Genomic DNA, 22,974 nt, shown 5'->3' on the forward strand with positions numbered 1-22,974 from the left:
AAACGTCAGACTTGCTTATGCCAATAATCCCAAATCCAAGCTTCTAAAGGCCTCTTTTATATCTAGACTTAAACTTTTTGGTAGGATACACTGTTAAGTTATATATCTATACTTTGCATCAATGTTTACTAAAGAACTGTCTTTTATTCTACAAATGATCTCTTAAGTTATCAGAAAAAAAATTCTTATAAATTTGTAATACTTACACCCCATAATTTCACATTTTGATCAAATTCCTTCTCTCCTTCAAATACAATATGCACATTTAACTGAAAAAGACATACATAGTTAATTGATCAAATTCAAACTGAAGATTTATGGTATCAAACACTGATTATAAAAATAAGACTGACAAAAATGAATTAAGCTATTTTAAGAAACTGCCAATACTGTATTGTTTCATATGAGAAAAGCCACTGACAAAAAAGAATAACTGGCTTCAAGTTTCATATTGAGAACTAAGTGCTGTATTACTTGATATATCTACTACAGTATCTCCAGAATGGTTCAGCAGTAACTCTACTATACAGAAATTTTCATTTAAAATAGTTTCATAGAAGTAATTTAATTTTTTTTAATGGGAGTCATAATAAAATCTTACCCCCAAATCAGGTGAGATATAAACAATACTTTAAAATACAGTAACATAAAGGATGATGTATAGAAAAGAACTTTTACCCAAAATTATAAGATGTACTTACCAATGTGCTATTTGCTTCTACTCGGCTAAGTTCTGGAAGTGAGTTTTTAGCATATACTGAAATGGTAACTTCACCTCCAGTCTGATGCCAGTCATGTCTACATGGAACAACTTTTTTCCCCTGTAATGTAAGAGAAACTCTGTAAGTTAAAAAAGTGCCACATAATTAATTTCTTAAAAAGAGGAATTTGACCCATCTGAGAAAAAACTACCATGCACAACAACTAAGCACTTAATGTTTAAGGGCAAAAAACTTCTATATTTCCCAAGAGGCTTAAACAAGAAAATATATCATGATACAAAGATTCCTCATAAATTTTATGATTTCAGAACACACTTATTCCTTCCCTTTGTTTTTTTCTTTCAGGGCCATAATATTGATACACATTTAAAAAGACAATTTAAGAACTCCGACTAAATTTAATCCAGTTTTAACATTCTGTAACCTACTAAGTACTGTCATCAAAACATTGTTTGAAGACTGAAATGAAAGACATTTGTTTACTGGGATAAATCAGACAACACCTTAACCTCATGCACTAGAAACCTTATTTATTTTCTACAAATCAGAATCTAAGAAAACAATCTGACCAGTTATTACTTTCTTCCCATTTTAATAAAGAACAAATGATTTTTGGATTTTCTGATTATGAAAATAATCCTTACATACCAGTAGTATACTATACTGCCCTACTAGTATTTTTTTTTTATAGAGGCAAATGATGATTTGTTATATAAATGAGAACAATTTAGTTACATAGAAACTCTGAGACACTACTGTTGTAAAAGGTAATATTTTCGTTTTGATAAAATTACATTAACTAAATTTATATATATCAGTCACATTTTTCCCCTTAGCTACTAGCTTAGATACTTAATACTTGATAACTGCATACATTAAAAAACAAGAGAAATTACATCATTTTATCTAGGATTATACTCCCAAACTTAACATAATGGAAAATGACATTTTATTTTTTCAAACTAAAATTTTCAAACTTTTGGACTATAAAAAATATAGATACTCCCACTTTTTATTTAAAAACATTTCTGATAGTTTTGTGGTAGATGAATTTTTATAACTTCAGGGTATTTTTATAATATCCAACCATGTGTTATTAAAAAGCAGCAACTAGGGCCAGGCGCGGTGGCTCACGCCTATAATCCCAGCACTTTTGGAGGTCGAGGCGGGTGGATCATGAGGTCAGGAGTCCAAGACCAGCCTAGCCAAGATGGTGAAAACCCATCTCTATTAAAAATACAAAAATTAGCTGGGTGTGGTGGTGCGCACCTGTAGTCCCAGCTACTAGGGAGGCTGAGGCAGAACTGCTTGAACCCGGGAGGTGGAGATTGCAGTGAGCCTGCACTGCACGTCTGGGCGACAGAGCGAGACTCTGTCTCAAGGAAAAAAACAGTGGGGGAGGGGTAGCACTACAGAAGACTTAAATATTGCAATCTCTAAATTAATTTGAAAATTTAATACATTATAAAATACATTAACAATAGCTAACAGACAAAAACTTACTGAGCAATAAGTTGCTCATCCTCTTACAATTTAATGGGGTTTTGGGAAATTATTTGCATAGCCCCCAAGTCTTTTTAAAAAGCTGTCCAGGGAAGTAGGAAATGATGCTTTTTTCCCCCCCTTTTGATAAATATCCCATTAGCAAGCAGAGGCATTCAAAAGAATTCCACTGAAACAAGACTGCAATCCTCCTCTCTGGCCACTAGATGGAGTGTTTGTGCATCTGTAAATGATTGAAGTTTTAAGTGGCCAAAAGAATAATCAGAGGTCTAAACGTTTAACATCATCAAATTCATAGAAAAGTAATTTTTAAAAAACGAAAAGTAGGAAGAGGCCATGGAGCTAATTTTCTTAATTAAAAAAGACAAAAATTTTTCAATTTTGTCAGGCTTAAGTATTTCACAAAACCTCACATGCTTGCACCAAAACAGACAATGGCTATTTTGCTCAAAAGGCAGTGCACTGACAGCTTGACTCAGATTCATTTTATTTCGTAGTCATATCAAAGCTCTATGGTGCAAAAAAGAAAACTTTTTTTTTTAAATCTAAAGACAGAATAATTTCAAATCTTTAAAAAATGACTCAGATGAATATAAACCCAGAGTGCTATTTTTGGAAGAGTTACTTACAGCATCTTTTTTAGTCCACATGTGTTTCCCTTTTGTACAGCCCTCTTGGGCTAAGAATGTATTAAAATCAGAAGTTTTTCTTCTACAACAGCTCCAGTATTTCATCCTTTAAATTATCACAGAAAAACTTCAGAAATAAAATCTCACAACCAATTAAATCCAGAAGTATTTTAGGGATAAATCTGATTTTTAAGAAGCCAGTAAGTGTACAACTCTAGTATTTTACAAGTGTCTAAGTTACTAAACAGCTAAAAATGAATGTACAGTATATCAGGAAGAATGTGGAAACAATGGAAGATTTTTATACAGTGCTGCATTTCTATAAACTAGAGCATAATACAGAAGAGAGGCTCTCAACTGCAGGATGCGGAAACGTATGGGTCTTCTCAGGATAATGGTGTCTTAGTGCCCCAGGGCCCAAAATTCTAAATGCCCTGCAATGTGTAGGACAGTCCTTCAAACAAAACATTTAGCCCAAATAGAGAGCATCACTTTTAAATGCAGGATATAAAGAAAAACAGGCGGTTTATATCACAATGATATAACTTAAGAACTGTAACCTTGTTTCTGTTTTCTCATGCATAAACACACAACATACAAACCCCTGTGTTTGTGTAGGCTATTGTGAAGATGTTAATGACAATGTAAGTAAAATGCCTAATAACACTGCATGGCAAACAATGTTTAAAGACAGGTTTAACTTTCTAAATTCTACCATAAACTATTTTAATAAGTCATGCATAAGTTACCCCTCATGGAAAATAGGTACTCCAGAATGATATACACAGACTTCTTCTAGACTCTCTAGACCCCGGTATGTCTAAAAAAGAAACAAAGAGAAAAAAAATTAGCTGCGTATCTCACAGTTACATCTCATACATATTTGCAGTACTGGTGACCTCTATGAACTTTGCAAAATACTTAAATGACAATTACCTAGAAAATTCATAAATCCATCCCACGCCATTCTGTTAAAAAATGAAAAATGATTCCCTTTTGGACTTGGTTAAGTTTTAGGTTCCTTTGAGAAAGTCATATTAAGATGCTTTCAGCCTTTTGAGTATGAGATCCCATCCAATCATATTCAAGTACTTACTTAGTTACTAATTTAGAAAACAATGTTGAAACCAAGGGATTAATACTCTCAATAGAATACAGTTATGGCATGACTTATGTGTACAGTAAACTCCATGTAAGTATTGTCAAATAATATGAGAAATCTAATAAGCAATTCTGGAAGTTCTAGAGTGATGGTGATTTCTTATCCCTATAAAGGGTAAAATGAGCTGCAGACCTATATATATATCCAGGGTTTGTCTGGAAGATCCGGGCCCCATTGCTGCTGTAGATGGAGGCTCTACAGATGAATTCACAAAAAATTATGTTAATAAAACATGGATGTAGCCAGTAGTATATTTTCTATTTTTGTATTTATAGCACTACCTACAAACAGAAAATAAAATTCTGTGTTTATCTTTTATAAATCCAAAGTACAGTATTAAATGTGTATTTCTCCTTAAGATATTTCATAAGAACATAAAACTCAGTATGTTAGCATCTACCAAACTTTATGCTATTTCCCCCACAGTCTATTCTTTTCCCCATATTATTTGATGGCACCGTACAGACTCAGTTTCTCAAAGCAAAATCCATTAGTTCCTCTTCAGCATCTCCTCTCCCTCCACCCATAGGTAGTCTATAATGAAATCTCATCAATTTGACTTGAATATATTAATTTGTTAATCTTCCTCATAATCTAGCAGTTTTTAAGCAATCAGACTATACTAACAGGCTTCTACTATTTCTCAGCCTTCGATTTCTATTTTCTACTATCTAATTATCAAATTACTATCACCTTTTTGTTTAAAGTTCTTTAATTACATCCATGTCACACCTTACACAATAATCAGTTCCAGGTCATTTACATATTTAAATGTGCCTCCATATGAGAAAACACTCACAGCCCTGAAGTAAGCAACGATTTCTTAAATAGAACATGGAAAGCACTAGTCATAAACAAAATGATGGACAAATTGGATTTTGTTAAAATTAAAAAGCCTGTGTTTATCAAAGTCATCATTAAGACAGTGAAAAAGCATAGAATTTCTGACAAGAGTCACAGCTAAAATACATAAAGAATTCTTACAAATTGGTAAGCAAGAGACATTAGAGATAGGTAAAAGATTCTGCACACTTCACAAGAGGATATACAAATGGCTAATCAACATACATAAAAGCAGTCATCATTAGGGAAGTACAAATCAAAACCATGATGAAAACACTATACACACACTAGAATGGTTAAAATACAAAAAAAAAAAAAAAAAAAAAAAAAACTTGTATAACAAAATGTTAACAAACCGTAGGACAAGTTGAACCAGCCTCACATACTGCTGGTAGAAATGTAAAGAAATACAACCACCTTGGAAAACTATGTGGAAGTATCTGTTAATGCTAAAGATAATACAGGTGGGCATACCTAATCCAAAATCTCAAATGCTCCAAAAATCTGTTAACTTTTTGAGAGCCAACATGACAGTTAAAGAAAATGCTCATTGGAGCATTTCAGATTAGGGATGCTGAACTAACTGATAAGTATAATGCACATATGCCAAAATTAAAAAAAAAATCCAAAATACTAGAAATGGAAATGTGTATGTGTCACAAAAGTCATGCACAAGAATGCTCATAATAGGCCGGGTGCGGTGGCTTCACGCCTGTAATTCCAGCACTTTGGGAGGCTGAGGCAGGTGGATCACCTAAGGTTCAGGAGTTTGAGACCAGCCTGGCCAACATGGTGAAACCTTGTCTCTAGTAAAAATACAAAAATTAGTCAGGCATGGTGGTGGGCACCTGTAAACCCAGCTACTCAGGAGGCTGAAACAGAAGAATCGCTTGAACCCGGGAGGCGGAGGTTGCAGTGAGCCGAGAGCCTACCATTGTACTCCAGGGTGGGTTACAAGAGTGAAACTCCATCTCAAAAAGAATGTTCATAATAGCATTATTAAAAACAATTTTTTAAAATCAAAGGACAATATAAAGTAGAAATTATTTGTGGCACATTCAAATAATGACATACCTTAAAGAAATAAAAAAACAAAACTAGAGCTATATGCAACAAAGATAAATAAAACAAGCATTATTATGCAGAAGATGACAAACACAAGTACATATTCTATGGTTATTTTTACATTAAACTCAGAAACAGAAAAAACCTATGTTGACTGACAGAAAAACATCTGAGGGAGATAATGAATAAGAAAATGCATAAGGAGTGCTCTGCATTGCTGGTGTGTTTAACTTTGTGAAAATTCCTGGAGCTATAAATTTATATTTGTATATCCTTTAACAAACTTCAATGTTATATTTCAATGAAGAAGACTAAAAATTTCTTCAATTTCAGTGGCCTCCACACTCTAACGTACAATCTAACTTCCCTGCACCACTAAACCCTTTTAGGATCTGGCCAGGTCTACTTATCTCTATTAATCTCAATTCCACAGCAGCAAATTTGTACCATTACATAATTTTCTCTACACTTCTGCTATTACTTACGCTTGAAATACCCTTTCTCTGTTTTCCCTGTCATTCACTTTTCAAAACGCATCTGATACCTTCTGCTTGATCTTCCTTTATTACCCTACCATTTGCACTGCCTTCCCCAATCCAGTAATTACTAATTCCCTTTTATCTACTACTTCTACCTCATATACATGTAAATACAATTGTATCTCCATTCCTTAAGTGATCTAAAATTTAACATGAGGAAAAAGTATAAACCTGCCCCCACCCCATTTTCACCTTGTTGGTTAATGGTGTCACCAATCACCTAGATGCTTGAATTCCCTTCACATCAAATCCATTAGCAAATCCTGCTAATACAGGCAGATGCTCCTTTGCTTACAATGTGGTTATAGCCTGATAATACCATTGTTAAGTCAAAAAAAATCTTAAGTTACACCATGGTAAGTTCGGAACCATCTGTACTTTCAAATTCTATCATTCATTCTACACGCACTGTTCTAAGCATTCAAGATACAACAAAGAACAAAAAAAATCCCTATCCTCACAACTTTTACTCAGCATGGGGGTTAGATGGTATAGCTCAGAAGTAAAATAAGTACACAAAATAAGTAATATAAAGTGATAAAAGCGATGGAGAAAAAAGGAGAGGGAGAAGAAATGTTGGAGGATATGCAAGTTTTATATCAAGTAGCAAGAGGCAGCCTTACTGGTATGTTTGACCGCATCCCACATTTAATCACTTCTCAACAAACTACTCTCCAATCCCACTGTCTGGTCTTCCACAACAGCATCCTAGCTGGTTTCTCTTCTTCCAATTCCACTCCTGCTGCATCACCATGTATTTACCATTCACCAGTCACAGAATCTTTTTAAAACCCTTCCCTAAAGCAAGCAATAGCTTCTCGTAATACTTAGAATAAACCCCAAATACCTCATCATGGCTTAAAAGAACCACCATAATTTTGTCTACCTCTCTTACCTGCTATCCTTGCCCAAGCTCCACAGACCTTGTTATTCCTTGAATAGCCAAGTTCTAAAGCCTCTGCTCATGTTACTGCATCCAAAACACTCTTCACCCAGGTTTACATAATCCATCCAGTACAACATGAAGATTTCTGATTTAGTGTTACTATGTCAAGAAGGGCTTTGCTGATAAGCACTCCTTAGTATGTTTTATTTTCTTCCTATCATCCTGATTTTGTAATATCTAACTACCTATTTGTTGCTCTTCTCCCCATTCTAGAATATCAGCTCCATAAGAACAGAAACGTTTGCTTTATTTGATACTATGTCTCCAGCCCATAAAATGTCTGGCACATAAGTGCTCAGTAAATGTTAAGTAAATTGGAATTACTTATTTCCATTATTCTACTGGACATGATGCTACTCAGAGTCTCTTATCCATGATTGTAGCCCTAGTCCCCAGCATAATGTTCAATATATAATATGCATGCAAATGTTTGTTGGATTGAGTCAGCAAACTGCACTTTCCTCAAAATAAAAATTTTACTTCATAACACATCACAAATCTTGTGATATATACCTTTGAACACCCTCCATTCTTACATGAGGTCCCAATCTTAATTTCATCATTGTCTTCTTCTGTAACAAAGAAAAAAAAATCAAATTAAAAAGTTAAAATAGAACTTCGCTGTGGCATCATTCTTAAAAAGTAGGTTTTTCCAGAAAACAATACTTTTTAAAAAACGACTGTGACTAGGTTTTGCTTATATCCCCAAATTGATATATGACACATTTCTTCTTCTTCTTTTGAGGACCTGGTGTCTTCGACAATGCAGGACACAATTTTTTCCACAACAAAATGTTATATCCAGTATCTTAACTTTGTAAAATAAATCATGAAAGGGTGTTTTCCTCCCATGGTACCAGGTAAAAAGTCAGAGAATAGTGAATATATTTTGTATAATGTACAAGAAAACATTTTAAAATATCAAAGAAATTTAGCTGATTCTTAAAAAAATAATGACCCATAAAAGAAAAAAAATTTAATATAGGTTCTCATTTTGAATAAAGACATATGGAATTAACCTATTAGGTTCTGGAGTATTTGTAGTTTATCATATCTGACATTTAGAAGAAAAAAAATTTCTTAACTACAATGTGCAACTTTTCCCTATTTATATGCAGTAAACTACTATTCTCTCTTTTGGATAACTGCTTAACTGTACCAGAAAATAATTAACCATAAAACAAACTAAAATCTTACCTTTCTTATTTTCTTCATTCCCTGATGACAGTTTAAGTTTATCAAGTGCTTGTTTTAGGGAGGCAGATATTTTTAATTCCAAATTTGTCATTGGTTCATCTGGGCTGGAGAATTTTGAAACCTTATTACCATTAATATACCAAAATATTTTTTTGTACTCCAAATTAACAACCTTAAAAGCTTTTTGAGAAACCAAATGCTTTGTGTATCAAATGATTCCCATTAAAAAGTTAAAAGAAGGTATTTTATAAATAATTGTTACAATGTATCTACATTCTGTCTTAACAGAAAAGCTCCTTATATTAGAATAGTAAGTCTCAAATAATCACACTATTGTCAGCATATTTAAGTATTAATCAGTTGCACTAACGAGAAGGGAATAAAGACTAGGAATCCAAGGTTTTCAAGATGAGTAATGCTGAGGAAGGGACCATAATGTACTTTTACATCCCATGCCCAAGCTCAATGCTGAGCACATAATAAACATGAAATATAAGTAAGTTCTAAGTGAATCCATACTCACTTCTACCAGTGGAGATAATTTATGTGGACACTGGCATATGGATCTGTAAATTCAGATATAATTGTATTGCAAGGCAATTTCAGTAGGGTTAAAAAAACAACATCTTCTAACATTTCATAATGACTAAGTGTTGTATACACAATTTATTTAAGTCCATTCAATAAATAAGTATTAAACATATTAATAAACACAGCAATAAAAATAAAAATTGTAGGCTATTCATTCTATATCCACAATGAAAAAACTGACGAAAGAGGCATTTTAAAAGTACATAGGCAAGGCATGGTCGCTTATGCCCATAATCCCAACACTTCAGGAGGTTGAAGCAAGAGGACTGCTTGAAGCCTGGGCAATAAAGTGGAACCCCGTCTCCGCAAAAAAATAAAAAATATTAGTCAGTCATTGATATGGTTTCCCTGTGTCACCAACCAAATCTCATCTTGAATTCTAGCTCCCATAATCTCCACATGGTGAGTGACGGACCTGGTGGGAGGTAACTGAATCATGAGGATGCGTTTTTCCCACGCTGTTCTCATGATAGTGAATAAGTCTCAGAATATCTGATGGGTTTTTTTCTTGCCTGCCACCATGTAAAACATTCCTTTATTACTCCGTCTACCTTCTGCCATGATTGTGAGGCCTCCCCAGCTATATGGAACTGTGAGTTCATTAAACCTCTTTTTCTTTATAAATCACTTAGTCTCGGGTGTTTCTTCATAACTGTGAAAATGGACTAATACAGTCATAGTAGCATACACCTATAGTTCCAGGGAGGGTTAGGCGGGAGGATGGCTTGAGCCCAGGAGTTCAAGGCTGCAGTGAGCTATAATGCCACTGCATTACAGCCTGGGTAAGAGAGGGACTTTTCTTCTTTAAAAAAAAGTATGTAAAAACCTATATCCTCATAATTGTTATAATACCACCAAATGAATTTAGGATAAAATATTTAGTTTTTCTCATCTCACTGCCTTTGTCCTTTTTTTCAAAAAGTCAGTCTCAAGATCCTCCTGCCTCAGCCTGAGTAGCTGCAACTACATGAGCACACCACCAAACCCAGCTAATTTTTTTTTCTTGGAGAGACAGGATCTCTTTCAGATTGGTTCTCAAACTCCTAGGCTCAAAGGATCCTCCCTCCTAGGCTTCTCATAGTGCTGGATTATGGGCTTGAGCCACAGTGCCTGGCCTCTCACTGCCCTTTAAGTAAAATAACAGCCCATCATTTAAAGAAAAAATTAACTCATACTATTATAGTATAGACTGTATTATATTACTAAAGAGATTAAGAATGAGCCATGACTGAAGTTTTGTCTTTTCCCAAGTATTTTTCTAACTGCTAAATTGGCCAAAGCATTCAATGGTCTCCTCTAACTATGAAGATGGAGAGAGAATAAAATCATCCTGAGTAGTTTCCTTAGCAATAATCTGTACTCAGAGTGCTAATGAACAAATAAATATCTAAAGTCTCTTAGGGTTCTTATCTTGGTTCTATATTATTCAATACTCTATAAATTTATTTAAGTAGGATCAATGGAGAATAAAGGGAAAATCATGAGTTCATAGCATGAATAAAAATTGCAATAGGTGCCTACTTGCGGCCAAAAAAAAAAAAAAAATCACCTTTTTTTAAGTCCTGTAGTTTGCTTCTAGAACAATTTAGTACTCAAGTGTGGCATGAAGAAGACCTGGTTCAACAAAGGTACTCAATATACATGTGTGGGAATACAGAGTCTGGTTATCAGAAGGCAAGTATGAAGAATCTGTACAATTCTATTGCACAATGAGCAAAAGCTTTTTTAAGACTACTTTCACAAATATGTCATCTAAATCAAATGCATTAAAAATTGACCAGTAGTAATGAGATTAACTGTAGTTTTCAGGCATCTGAAAGTAAAGATGGATGATTAGGCTTCTGCATTATTTTCTATTTCAAACTGATGCCATGACAAGGAAAACTGCTTCAAAGAATTTTACCATGCCACAGTGAAAAAGATGCACTCTAAGGCACAAGAAAAATGTGACTTCCCTACCCTGATGATACATGTCCCTGTAATTATGACAGTACAATATGCAAATCTGTTATGTAGTTATATTGTGTACATGCTCTCAAGTTGAAGAGAAATAAAAATTTAAGGCAGATTTAAGGGAGAAACCAAATGGTTCAAAGCTTGGTGGCCTACATAGTAACTACAAATGGTATCATGCTAAATCATAAAGGAAAGTACCATGCACAAGTGCTACTATTCAAGTGTGACAAAAATATGTAACTGTATAAAGTATACCTTGGTCTTTTTATTGCTTCTACTGGCTTAGGGGCTTGAATGATGTGTTCCTGAAATTTGGGTTTTAATTCAGATAGTTCCTTCTTCTCAGTAGTCTTGACTTCCGGTTTGACTGGCTCAGGTGGCTTCTCACTATTATGTCTACCTTTTGTACAGCCCTGTTAGTGAAAGATATTCATTAAGAGCTATCTATTTTACATTTCATGATAGAAACACTATCTTTTCAGTTCTTTATTGATATTGATTCTATTTCATGTTTTCTCCAGTTTCAATACATTGATTTTAAGAAATTAAAAACAGAACTCCAAATTTGCCATATTTGCTGAATCTCTGAATGAAGGCTTTTTTAAAAAGTCTTTGAATTACACTTCATAAACATCTACTTATTCTATTAAAAATATGGCATAAACCTCTTGTTTACAGAAGAATTCTGGAGAATCTCACAAAGAACTGTAAAAAATAGTTATACAGAAAAATCTGTTAATCAAAAGGCCTCAATTTGAGACCTAGTTCTCAACATACTTATTGGTTATATGACCTTAAGCAAGATAATCTTTTTAAACCTCCATCTCCTCATTTGTAAAACGGAGGTAATGTCAGGTAAGATATTTTCTGAGAGGGTTAAATAATAAAATGCCTGGCACATTTGGCAGGTGATAACATTCAACAAACGTTAGCTACTTTTCTACTACATTCTACTGAATTATATATACTCTTTAACACCTCTGAAATGATACAATCAATAGCATTATCAGTTTGTTAGTAGCTTTAGTTTTCTTAGTGGTATATAAAGTGGTTTTATATAAAAGTAGTATATAAAATATTTCAACAGCATCTTAGATAAAACTTTATCGTTCCTAACTGAAAAGGCTTTAAATTGTTGCTTACCACTTTCTCCTTCTTGATGTTCTTTCAACATAACAGAAAGAACAAACCTAAAATGATAAGCAGGTAACTAATACCTTAAAATGTTAATTTCCAAAACAGATTCTTTACTTTACAAGCTGTGGAAGGGAGATGAGCTGCTTTTTGAAAGGTGTTATCTGCAAGTTGATGAAGACCAATCAATCTATATCAGAAATCAGACTCCTCAAATCTGAAGCTTTCTATAACATGTATTTTTAGGAAGATAATCTAGAAAAAATAATTAGTACTTACTACAATGCTTAAGAAATCAGAAAAATCAGTTGTTCTTCTCTTACAGCAAGACCAACCCTATGAAAAACAAGAGAAAGAAACTAACAACTATTTGCATGAGAAACACAACCCACTGAAACACTCTACTTGCACTTATCTACTTGAATCCTGCAGTAACTTGCGTATACAGAGTGCAAAATTTTAGTGTTGCATATAATTCACCTAATCAAGTAAAATGAATATTAATCTTTGATTTTTAAAAAACCAATTAACCAATGTTAAAGTGATTTGTGCTATGCCCTATCATCAAGGGAAGCACCTTTATAAAACAAAAACTGCTTCTCTTTTCAACAATCGTGTCTGCTTTTTAGAAGAAAAACATGTTATAATTCCTAAAACTATCATATTTAAAGAATATTCAAAATAAGTATAGGTATTTTACTTTTAAAATCTATTAAGTTAAAGATAGTAACTATAATTTAGTTTTTAAACAAAATCTATTTTAGTTTCACAATAAGCATTCTATTTTCAGAACAACAAAGATTAATTAACACAGCAGCCAAAGCACTATTAAGCCTTTGAAGGTGATCTTTTCAGTGAGAAGCATAAAGACACAGAAACTATTACTATTTGTGATTTTTGAACAAACCATCAAGTAGTTTACCAAAAAATGGCTTTAATAATTATCTCTAAATTCCAGTGTTTATAGAGAATAGGGAAACAAAAATGCAAAATCTCTAAACTTGGAACTTCAGATTTAAGATTTGGGACTAAATTCACATTAAGACGCAACTTTGCACACATCCACCTGGACCCTGCTGATTTTCAAAAGACTGCATAAAAATTTGGTAGTGATTTTTCTCATAATATGCACCTGTCGGTTTTCTTTAAAGGTAATTTCAAATATCCTATAATTCAAATTTTCCTTTATTTTGACATTTAATTATCTTTTACTCCGAATTGAGATGTAGATCAATTACTACAACCTTAAATATAGGGTTTAAATAGCATCAATAATATAGTCAACAGAAAAGTTATTCTATAGGAGAAAAAGTTTTACTGTCTTAATCATGTACTAAATTATGTCAGATACTGTGATACACACATGTAAAATATGATACAGGCCAGCTGTTCCCAAATGCCAATCTGGATTCTATGCTAGTCTTCAGTGCAATGAGAAAAGGAAAGATAAATTTAAGTTATGTGAATATAAGGTTGCTAACTGTCTTTTTTCAGCAAGATTGTCCTTTTCTCTGAATATGCCCCTTCTAATATTAAAATAGTATTTCTTTTGTCAATGCAATGTTTAACTTCTTACTTGGTCAATCAACTAGTATCCCTGTATTGATGTATACACATTTCGTCTGAAATCTTCCGGACTGTGAAATCCAATAATCTTGGACAGTCTAGGACTTTAGGAAATGGTTATAAAATAGAGACCATAATAAACACTACAACTGCAAAAGAGAGAGAAGCAAAAATACTTCAAAGTGAAATCATTAAGACTTGGAGTGATTAACAATGCGGTAAGAGAAAAAATGGGCAATGGACCAAATGATCAGAAAGTCAGTAGTATCATTACTAGGAGCAGTAAAGTTGAGAGGCAGACTACTTTTGGAATCAACGGTACACACTAGAAACTGGTTTGACGTTGCCAATGAGACACATAAATAGAAATATGTTGTAAGAGCCATCGGCATAGAGGTGACATTTGAGAAAACGAATGAATGAACTGAATGAGAGAAAACAGCCAAAGGTTACCTTTAAGAGCTAAGAGGAAAACAGCATAGGGGCAAAAAAGAAAAAGATACAGTAAAACAAAAATATCAGAAGAAATGGCAGTCTAGGAAAGATAAAATTCCACAAAAAGAAAAATAAACATTTCCACAGCACCACAGTTTCCACCACAACAAAGATTTGTAAAAACTAAAAAAAATGTATGGAGGAATAAGGTCTCAACTTGCCCTACTGAATGTCTTCTCTGTTTTCCTCACTCAGAACCAGACTAATACATCTTTTGTTAGATTTAGTGGTATAACAGTGAAGTGCCAAAACAGTCTAATTACTCTCTGGAAGGTATAATTAGACATTTAAAGGGCACCAACAATATTTAAACATGTTAAGACTGCTTATGTTCCTAAGAACCAAAGTTGTAGAACCTAAAACCATGGCAGCCCTACCACAGCATTATCTTTTGAGATATACAAAAGAAACTCTTTAAATATATCATATTATCATGAATTTTAAAAAGACGACCAGCAAAAATCTAGTCAAACAACATTCTACTAGTTCTCCAGAACATCCAAGTACAGCTGGAAAACAGGTAATGTTTCTTTGAAGTTAAAAACACTCTAAACTTACATGTCTGTCCCAAGATTGGCACTAAATCAGAATCTTTTCTAAAATTCAGAGCTGTTATTAGCCAGTAGTGACAGACTGAGATTCAATACAACCACTCTATTTTCCCTCAAAATTAGAAAAGTGAAGAAATGGGTGTAGAAAATGAAAATTATGACCAGCATGGTAATCCCAGCACTTTGGGAGGCTGAGGCAGGTGGATCATCTGAGGTCAGGAGTTCGAGACCAGTCTGACCAACATGATGAAACCCTGTCTCTACTAAAAATACAAAAATTAGCTGGGCATGGTGGCAGGAGCCTGTAATCCCGGCTCCTCAGGAGGCTGAGGCAGAATCACTTGAATCCAGGAGGCAGAGGTTGCAGTGAGCTGAGATCGCGCCACTGCATTCCACCTGGGCGACACAGTGAAACTCCATCTCAAAAAAAAAAAAACAGAATTAAAATACAATTTTATAACTGGAAAAGACCTTAAGATCATCATCTACTGTCTTTTCTTTGCCTTTAGTGGAGTATACGCTTAAAGCACCTCCCCCGCAAAGGTCATTAAGAAGAAAGTCACTAGCTGAGAAAAAAAGATGAGAAAATAAAGATTTAGCATTACATCTCTCAATTTACTACACAGATATGAAAAAAATGAAAATATAGTTCCTACCTTTAATGCATCGTGAAAGACTGGAACACCTGGGTGGTATGTGCAAGCATCTGGAGAAAACAGAGAAAAAAAAAAAGTACCACTCTTTATAATGAAGAAAAATATATACATGATCATTTCCTTAAGGTGTTAACCTTTAATCCTTTTTCCAAACGCTGGTACCTTAAAAAGGTACAAATGATTGAGTTTGACACGCAGCACAAAGTGTACTATATTAAAATAGTATTAAAAATTCTAATTCAAGCGTATGATGACTAAGGACAAAAATACAGAATTGTTTATGTATAACAATTATATTTTATATTCCCCTAATCTTGGTAGTAAAATTTGTTTAGTACCAAAACTTCAAACCCCCAAATTTTGACCATCATTTTTCAAACCTGCTTTTACAAATATACTATCAAACTTGAAGTATTCTTACATGCATTCATCCATAAAGGTTTCACAAGAGATTCCCTAAAAGACATTTTGTAATAACAAGCTCAACATTTTAAATACTGTAAAGATTTTTTGCAGTATTTAATTGGTAATTTAACTTTCCTAGACACAGTCATTCCTAGGTACAAACCTCACTAAAAAGACTAGGGCGCCTCTGCCTGGCCCCTGCCCTGTTTGGGAAGTGAGGAGCTCCTCTGCCCCGCCCTCGCCCCATCTGGGAACTGAGGAGTGCCTCTGCCTGGTGGCAGCCCTGTCTGGAAAGAGAGGAGCGCCTCTGCCTGGCCACTGTGCAACCTTCCAAGTGTGAAGTGACAGCCTTGTGTGTGATCTTTCTGCCTTCCCCAAGTGTGCATTTTCAACATTAAAGTTTACTTTTTAATTAAAAAAAAAAAAAATAGAAGTCTAGGTGGGCCTGGTGGCTCATGCCTGTAATCCCAGCACTTTGGGAGGCTGAGGTAGGCAGATCACCTGAGGTCAGGAGTAGGAGACCAGCCTAGCCAACATGGTGAAACCCTGTGTCTACTAAAAATATAAAAATTAGCCGGGCGTGGTAGTGCATGCCTGTAGTCCCAGCTACTCGGGAGTCTGAGGCAGGAGAATCACTTGAACTTGGGAAGCGGAGTTTGCAGTGAGTCAAGATCACGCCACCACACTACAGCCTAGGCGACAGAGCAAGACTCCGTCTTAAAAAAAAAAAAAGCTCTGAAGTTCTACAGCCTATTTTCTAGATTCTCACTGGGTGTTATTCTGTACTTCCCTCCCCACCACACCATCAATCTTTGCTTCTCTTATGTAAATGGATTTATTACAATTTGTGTTGGGAACAGGCCCCCAAATCTGGCCATAAACTGGCCCCAAAACTGGCCATAAACAAAATCTCTGCAGCACTGTGACATGCTCCTGACGGCTTTGACGCCCAGGCTAGAAGGTTGTGAGTCTACCTGAATGAGGGCAAGGAACAACTGTCCCGCCCAGGAAAAACACTTAAGGAGTAGTTAAACCACAAACAATAGCATAAGCCATCTGTGCCTTAAGGACATGTTCATGCTGCAGATAACTAGCCAGAGCCCATCCCTTTATTTCCCATAAGGAATACTTTTAGTAAATCTCCATTAGAGGCTCTCAGCTCTGAAGGCTGTGAGACCCCTGATTTCCCACTCCTTACTATATATTTCTGTGTGTGTGTCTTTAATTCTTCTAGCACCACCAGGTTAGGGTCTCCACGACCGAGCTGGTCTCAGCAATTTGCAAGATGGAGTACTATATTTTTAGAAATCAGGTAACAGTCCGCTTCATCCCTCTGCAATCTGCTTATAAGACTATCTTTCAACCTTTCGAGTCTTTTAGCTTACAATGCTCCACAACAACCTTGTCCAACATGCCGCCCCAGACAACTCTGAATGTAGCCCAACACAAATTCGTAAACTGTCTTAAAACATTATGAATTTTGTTTTTGTTTTCTTTTAAGCTCATCAGCTATCATTAGTGTTAGTGTATTTCATATGTGACCCAATTATTCTTCTTCCAATGTGGCCCAGATAATTCTTCTTCTTCCAATGTCACACAGGGAAGCTAAAAGATTGGACACCCTTGCTCCATCACCTGATTCCTGGTGTTGCCTCAAAATTTACTACTGGTGCTCACAGAAATCTCCCTACCCCGTTACTAGCCAGTATTGCTTCCTTAGTAACCATGTGCTGCATAAATACTAGCTAATGTAGAAAGTGTTAGGTATCTTCCTGATACAGTAAGTAAATCCGTGGATCAGAAAGATGTTATTAATTAAGGGTAGTTGTGGAATTAAGGGCTGAAAAAGGAGGTTGGAAGTAGAAATGGGTATGCAGAAGGACATGAAGTTGAGAGGGGAATGGAAGTAGAGAATAGATCCAGTATTTTCAAACACCAAATTTAAAGTAGTCAGAGACATAAAACGCAATGTATAACAGAGTCAGAGGCATAAAATGTCACAATAAGTCAATTCTGGCAGCATGGCAGAAGGAATGAGTCAGATCTGAACCATACAACTAATACGAACACAGTTTGAAAGCCACTGCTTTCAAAAACAAGAAGTAACAAGAAAATGGACATTCTTCATCCTTTCTTTAATATCCATCCTTTCTTTATCAGTTTTAAGAGTTTTGGCAAAATTAATATTTTATGGGAGAGAAGCTACAAGACAGTAGTAGTGGTTAAAGTGTCCAGGGCTTCTAACATTGGGTCTGACCCTGGCTAAATTTCTCACTGAGCTATTCGCTAGTAGTTCCTTCAGTTTTCCTCGTATACGTCGATTAAAAAAAAATACTGTTGGTGAAGCTGTGTTTATTCTAGAATAAGTGTTTAACATATGTAAGTTACCAACTGTGTCTCCCTTAAACACCCTTTAACTTGAGTTACAAGTTAAAACGTTCTATCAGCTTAAAAAGGAGTCTAACTTCTGTCTCTAGGGGGAAAAAAAATCATGAGACTGTAAGTCAACGAGCATGGTAATTATGCCGTAGCACCAAGAAAAAAAGCATTTAGTGTAGATTGAGAAATATTTAAAGATGACAGATCCAGCATCTGACTTACGCAAAATGGAACTTGCTTGTGTATTTACCTCTTTTAACTTATTTCTGTCAACTGTACAAGGTCAAACTTCTTCCTAAAAAACCTCCTAACCAACCTTTCTATTTAGTTCTTGTCTCCTACTCCGTATCTCCATTTTCTTCTCCTTCAATTCACTCAATCAGTTTACCTGAAAAATTTATTCTAAGTCTCTAAAAAAACCCGTCATTTCGCTAAAGTAAATATACTTACTGGAATTTCTCTCCTGTAACTAGTACTGCTGACCACCCAAGTTTTGAGACGGTTTTCCTGGTCGCTTTCTGTTTCCTAGGCACTGCACCAATTCACACATGGATACAGACTTCCAACAAATGACTATCTCCCCTGAACTTTATTGTCTCATAAGCAAAGCGTCAGTCTTTCCCCTGTATTCTCTATTAAAGTAGAATATCTGCAGACATAAGTGCAATTAATTTTTTACATAGGCTGCCAACACCAAAGGGCTTTAAAATCATTTCTCGATTTTGTCATCGACTGAAATCTCACAATTTTACTCTTGAGTAGCATCATATTTGCATCACAAAAATGTCAGTGGTGGTAACTTGAGTATTGCATAGGTTGGATTTTCCTTTTCCTTAAAACCCTGTATCAATAGTCTTATTTTACATAACGCTATCAATTTACCTGTGTGCCAAAAGTATTTCAAACATCTCAAAGGTGAAGAGTTTAAAAGGCATCAGTTTTCATCTCCTCCACAATAATGAAGGATGTTATTAATACTACCTCACTGAACTGAGCTTCTCTATCAAATGCGTCTAATTAACACTACATGCGTCCCAGGGTGGTTATGAAGATTAAATAAGATAAAGCAATAATGGCTGGCATGCAGAAAATATAAACTAAATGCTAGTTCAATCTGAAAACGTGTTGTCACTTCCCAGGATACGCAAGGAATCATCTCACTTCTTTGTCAATCAAAATTTCAATTTACTGATCATTTACCGTCCTTCACCTAATAGTCATTTTCGCTTTGGATCCTTAACTCGACATCTAGGTGCTGGAGATGACATTCACTCATTTTATACTGGAGTAGGCATGGTAGTAAAACGTGGAGGCCACAAGAAGAACAAGCAACAAATGCAGCTAATAATAAAAAGATAACTAACGTACCACCAGGATGAACCTATCAAAACAGCGTAAAGATACAGAGTAATGTCCCTTACCAAGAACACTTGTAAGAGGTTTGTAACAGCGGATCGACTGAACACAAACTTCTACAAGGCAAAGCTTACATGTTAGGGCAACCCGCTGCTCATGCCGGCCACCTCTCCCTCTCGCGCAGGCAATTACAGCCATCACTACTTCGGGAACTACAAAGCAAGCCCACCAGTACCTCGTTAATTTTTGCTTCCCCAGAGACTGGAGGGCCCGAGGAGAAAGGTGTTCGTTCTAAATTCCAGGCGACTTAAAAGGAGTGCGGGGACGACGGGGGAAACTCGTGGATCCAGGGGAGCGTCTCTCTCCGCAGTGGCAGAGGACAGTCAGGCGCCGGGGCCGGGTGCTCGCCAAGGGAACGCGGCGCACCAGAGGGGCGGCCGGCGGGCTGCGCGGGCAGCCAAGGGAGGGCCAAGAGGGGCATGGACCTGGGGCCGCGCGAGGACGGCTGCAGGAGATCCGCGGACACCCTCCGGCCCAAAGGGCCTCCCCTGCTGATGAGGTGGAGAGGGGAGGGAGGGCTGGCTGCGCGTTCCTCTTACCGTCGGAATTGGTCTCAGGATCGAAGCGCTGACCGCAGCCCCGGTTGTAGCACAGCAAGGCCATTTTCTTTTCCCACCGTCACAGGCAAGGCCCAAACACCGGGAACGGCAAGAGCATGCGTTAGCCACTCCCGTGTCGCTAGCACCGGTCTGACGACTGAGGCGACTACCGGCTTCCGGAAACGATCTGTTGCGTTTCAGGAACCTTCGCGAATTTTCCGGTCACGCAGGCGCAGAGAAGGGACGAGGCGGACGTAGCGGCGGGAGGCTGGCCCTAGCCCCGGCCGCAAGAGGTCGGTCTACAGCTGGTAGCAACTGGGGGTCGGAAGTGGAGCCCAGACAACAGCGGAGAAGAAATTTCCGGGGCACAAAATGAAGGTGTCCAAGAGACTGACAATTCTCTTCTGACTGCCTCAGTGCTCACTGGCTGTGGGTATCTCCTGCAGCAAAGTGGCCGCCCCGCCCTCTCATCCCCTGCGACCCAGCACCCTTCTTCCTTGCCTTGAGGCTGCGCCTTAGACAGCCCGGTGGGTATCTGTTTACCCCTTAGCACTAAGGGGTAAGTGCACAGTAAGTGCACAATCGTACAGTGTTTCCAAATCCTCAGGGTAGACGTGCGAGCTTAGTAAATGAGAGGAATAGCGGACGAACCTCTCCGTGTGTTTGTGTCTCGAGTGCCTTCATCTCAGGAGCAATTTTAATAACTTAATAGTTGCGGTCACATTACTTTGAAAATACAAAAAACGTAAAAATCAGAGTAGCAAAGAAAATTATGGATCTGATGCTGTGCCAGAATTGATCACAATTGCTCTAAGGCCCTGGGGTAATTGTTAATATTTCATGTGAGCCTCCACTTAAACGATTTATCAATACTCAGTACACCACTCTTGGAACAGCTAGTAAAACTTCAAGTGCATTATAAAAAGTGCAGTAATGCATTGGCTTCAACTTGCATATTTCCCAAACTTGGGGCGTCTGCAAGAAAAGCAAACACTTTTTTATAACATATACTGAAGGATCTTATAAGATCAGCAGCTTATAAGTAAACCTAAAAATCTATACACTGTTTCCATTGATCTCAAGGTTATTTAGAGATCTGCTCACGTCTTCCTACCCATAAAGACTTTTTAGTTTTTCATATTCTGTTTCTCTTCTTCTACCTAGAAGTATTAAATTTTCATATTGTGATCCACCATAGATACATATGTTTTCTTCATTTAACCTAACGTGAGTATTTTTCTATTTTGTTTCACAATCATTGTTACAAATGACGGAGTATTCTGTTGAATAAATGCACTGTAATTTAACCATTCTCTAATTTCCCCAACTTTATTATATATAAGTTACAATGATCAACCTGTGTATTGTTTTTCTTATTTATAATTTCCCCCTTTAGGAAAATTTTTGGAAAGCGACAGTTCTGGGGTAAAGGGCATAAGCCTTTTTAAATAACTTTAAGATTTTAAAGATATATAGAGCCAATTGCTTTCCGAAAGGTGGTACCAATTTACAATTTCACCAGCTGCGAATGTAATAGACCGTAGAAATTGATCATAGACAATTGGACATGAGTAAGTGGAGAGCTCTAAAAAGTTTTAGTTGTGACCAAATCTGTCTTGAGTATCCTAGTATCAGTCAACATTACCAGGATTGTTAGTGAACTAAACCTTTTAAATAATTTTAATGTTTATTTCTAGTTTTTCATCTGTAGCATTTTACAATCAGAATATAATTGCTTATGGTAGATAATTTGGAAAACGCAGAAGTATGCTAAGAACAAAGTCAACAATAATTCCACCACCCAGCAATAAGCACTGAATGGCTAAAATAACTCTTTGGTAAATTTATTTTCAGTGTTTCCTGTCACCCCAAGCATTTATAGATATATATGTTTAAAAAGAGTCATATTATATACAGGTGTTTATGTTCCTCCCTTGGGTATTTTGAGAAACTATAAAATTAAATCATTCTTATGATTAAGAAAAACAGTGATACAGCAACAGCCTGTTTCCATCCCACCTCCACTTACATTTCCATTCCAACACTTCAGTGCTGACTACCACCCACTGTTTGAAAAACTTTCTGGAATTTACATGTATATTTTATGTACACTTTGAATATATCTTCCCTTCCTTCTTTATCCCCATACATATCAAAATATGCTTTAACTTTGACTATCTTGTTATTAACAAAAGACTTAAATAAATATGTTAACTTAAAACAATTGTCAATTATTCTTGGTGCAAAATGGATGTTTATCAGAGTACTCTCTTTTTCTGCATTTAAAAATATTTCTTAAAATAATTCAGTTAAGTTTAATTAAGCTCCATTTTCTTGGGCTGGGTGCTGTGGCTTACGGCTGTAATCCCAGTACTTTAGGAGGCCAAAGTAGGTGGATCACCTGAGGTCAGAAGTTTGAGACCAGCTTGACCAACATGACGAAACCCTGTCTCTACTAAAAATACAAAAAAATTAGCCGCGTATGCTGGCGCGTGCCTGTAACCCCCGCTACTCGGGAGGCTGAGGCAAGAGAATCGCTTGAACCTGGGAGGCAGAGGTTGCAATGAGCTGAGATCACGCCATTGCATTCCAGCCTAGGTAACAAGAGCGAAACTCTATCTCAAAAAAACAAATTAATAGTATAAATAAATAATAATTAAGTTCCATTATCTTAAAAACG

General features: G+C 36.1%; 1 protein-coding gene across 2 annotated transcripts in view; it reads right to left on the bottom strand.

Moving 5' to 3' along the window:
* CHORDC1 (cysteine and histidine rich domain containing 1) overlaps positions 1-20,488 on the bottom strand; it is a 29,023-nt gene extending 8,535 nt beyond the window's left edge. The window contains 10 exon segments of one of the 2 annotated variants that reach the window (NM_001131646.1): positions 207-269; positions 702-821; positions 2,855-2,960; positions 3,604-3,674; positions 7,923-7,981; positions 8,607-8,710; positions 11,409-11,566; positions 12,567-12,623; positions 15,556-15,605; positions 20,295-20,453. In NM_001131646.1, the coding sequence (NP_001125118.1) occupies positions 207-269; positions 702-821; positions 2,855-2,960; positions 3,604-3,674; positions 7,923-7,981; positions 8,607-8,710; positions 11,409-11,566; positions 12,567-12,623; positions 15,556-15,605; positions 20,295-20,358 (852 nt within the window). In that variant the 5' untranslated portion in view covers positions 20,359-20,453. 2 annotated transcript variants of the gene reach the window in all.
* Between the last annotated feature and the right edge of the window lie 2,486 nt (positions 20,489-22,974).

The sequence above is a fragment of the Pongo abelii genome, chromosome 9, assembly GCF_028885655.2.
Source record: "Pongo abelii isolate AG06213 chromosome 9, NHGRI_mPonAbe1-v2.0_pri, whole genome shotgun sequence".
In the NCBI taxonomy this organism is placed as follows: Eukaryota; Metazoa; Chordata; class Mammalia; order Primates; family Hominidae; genus Pongo; species Pongo abelii.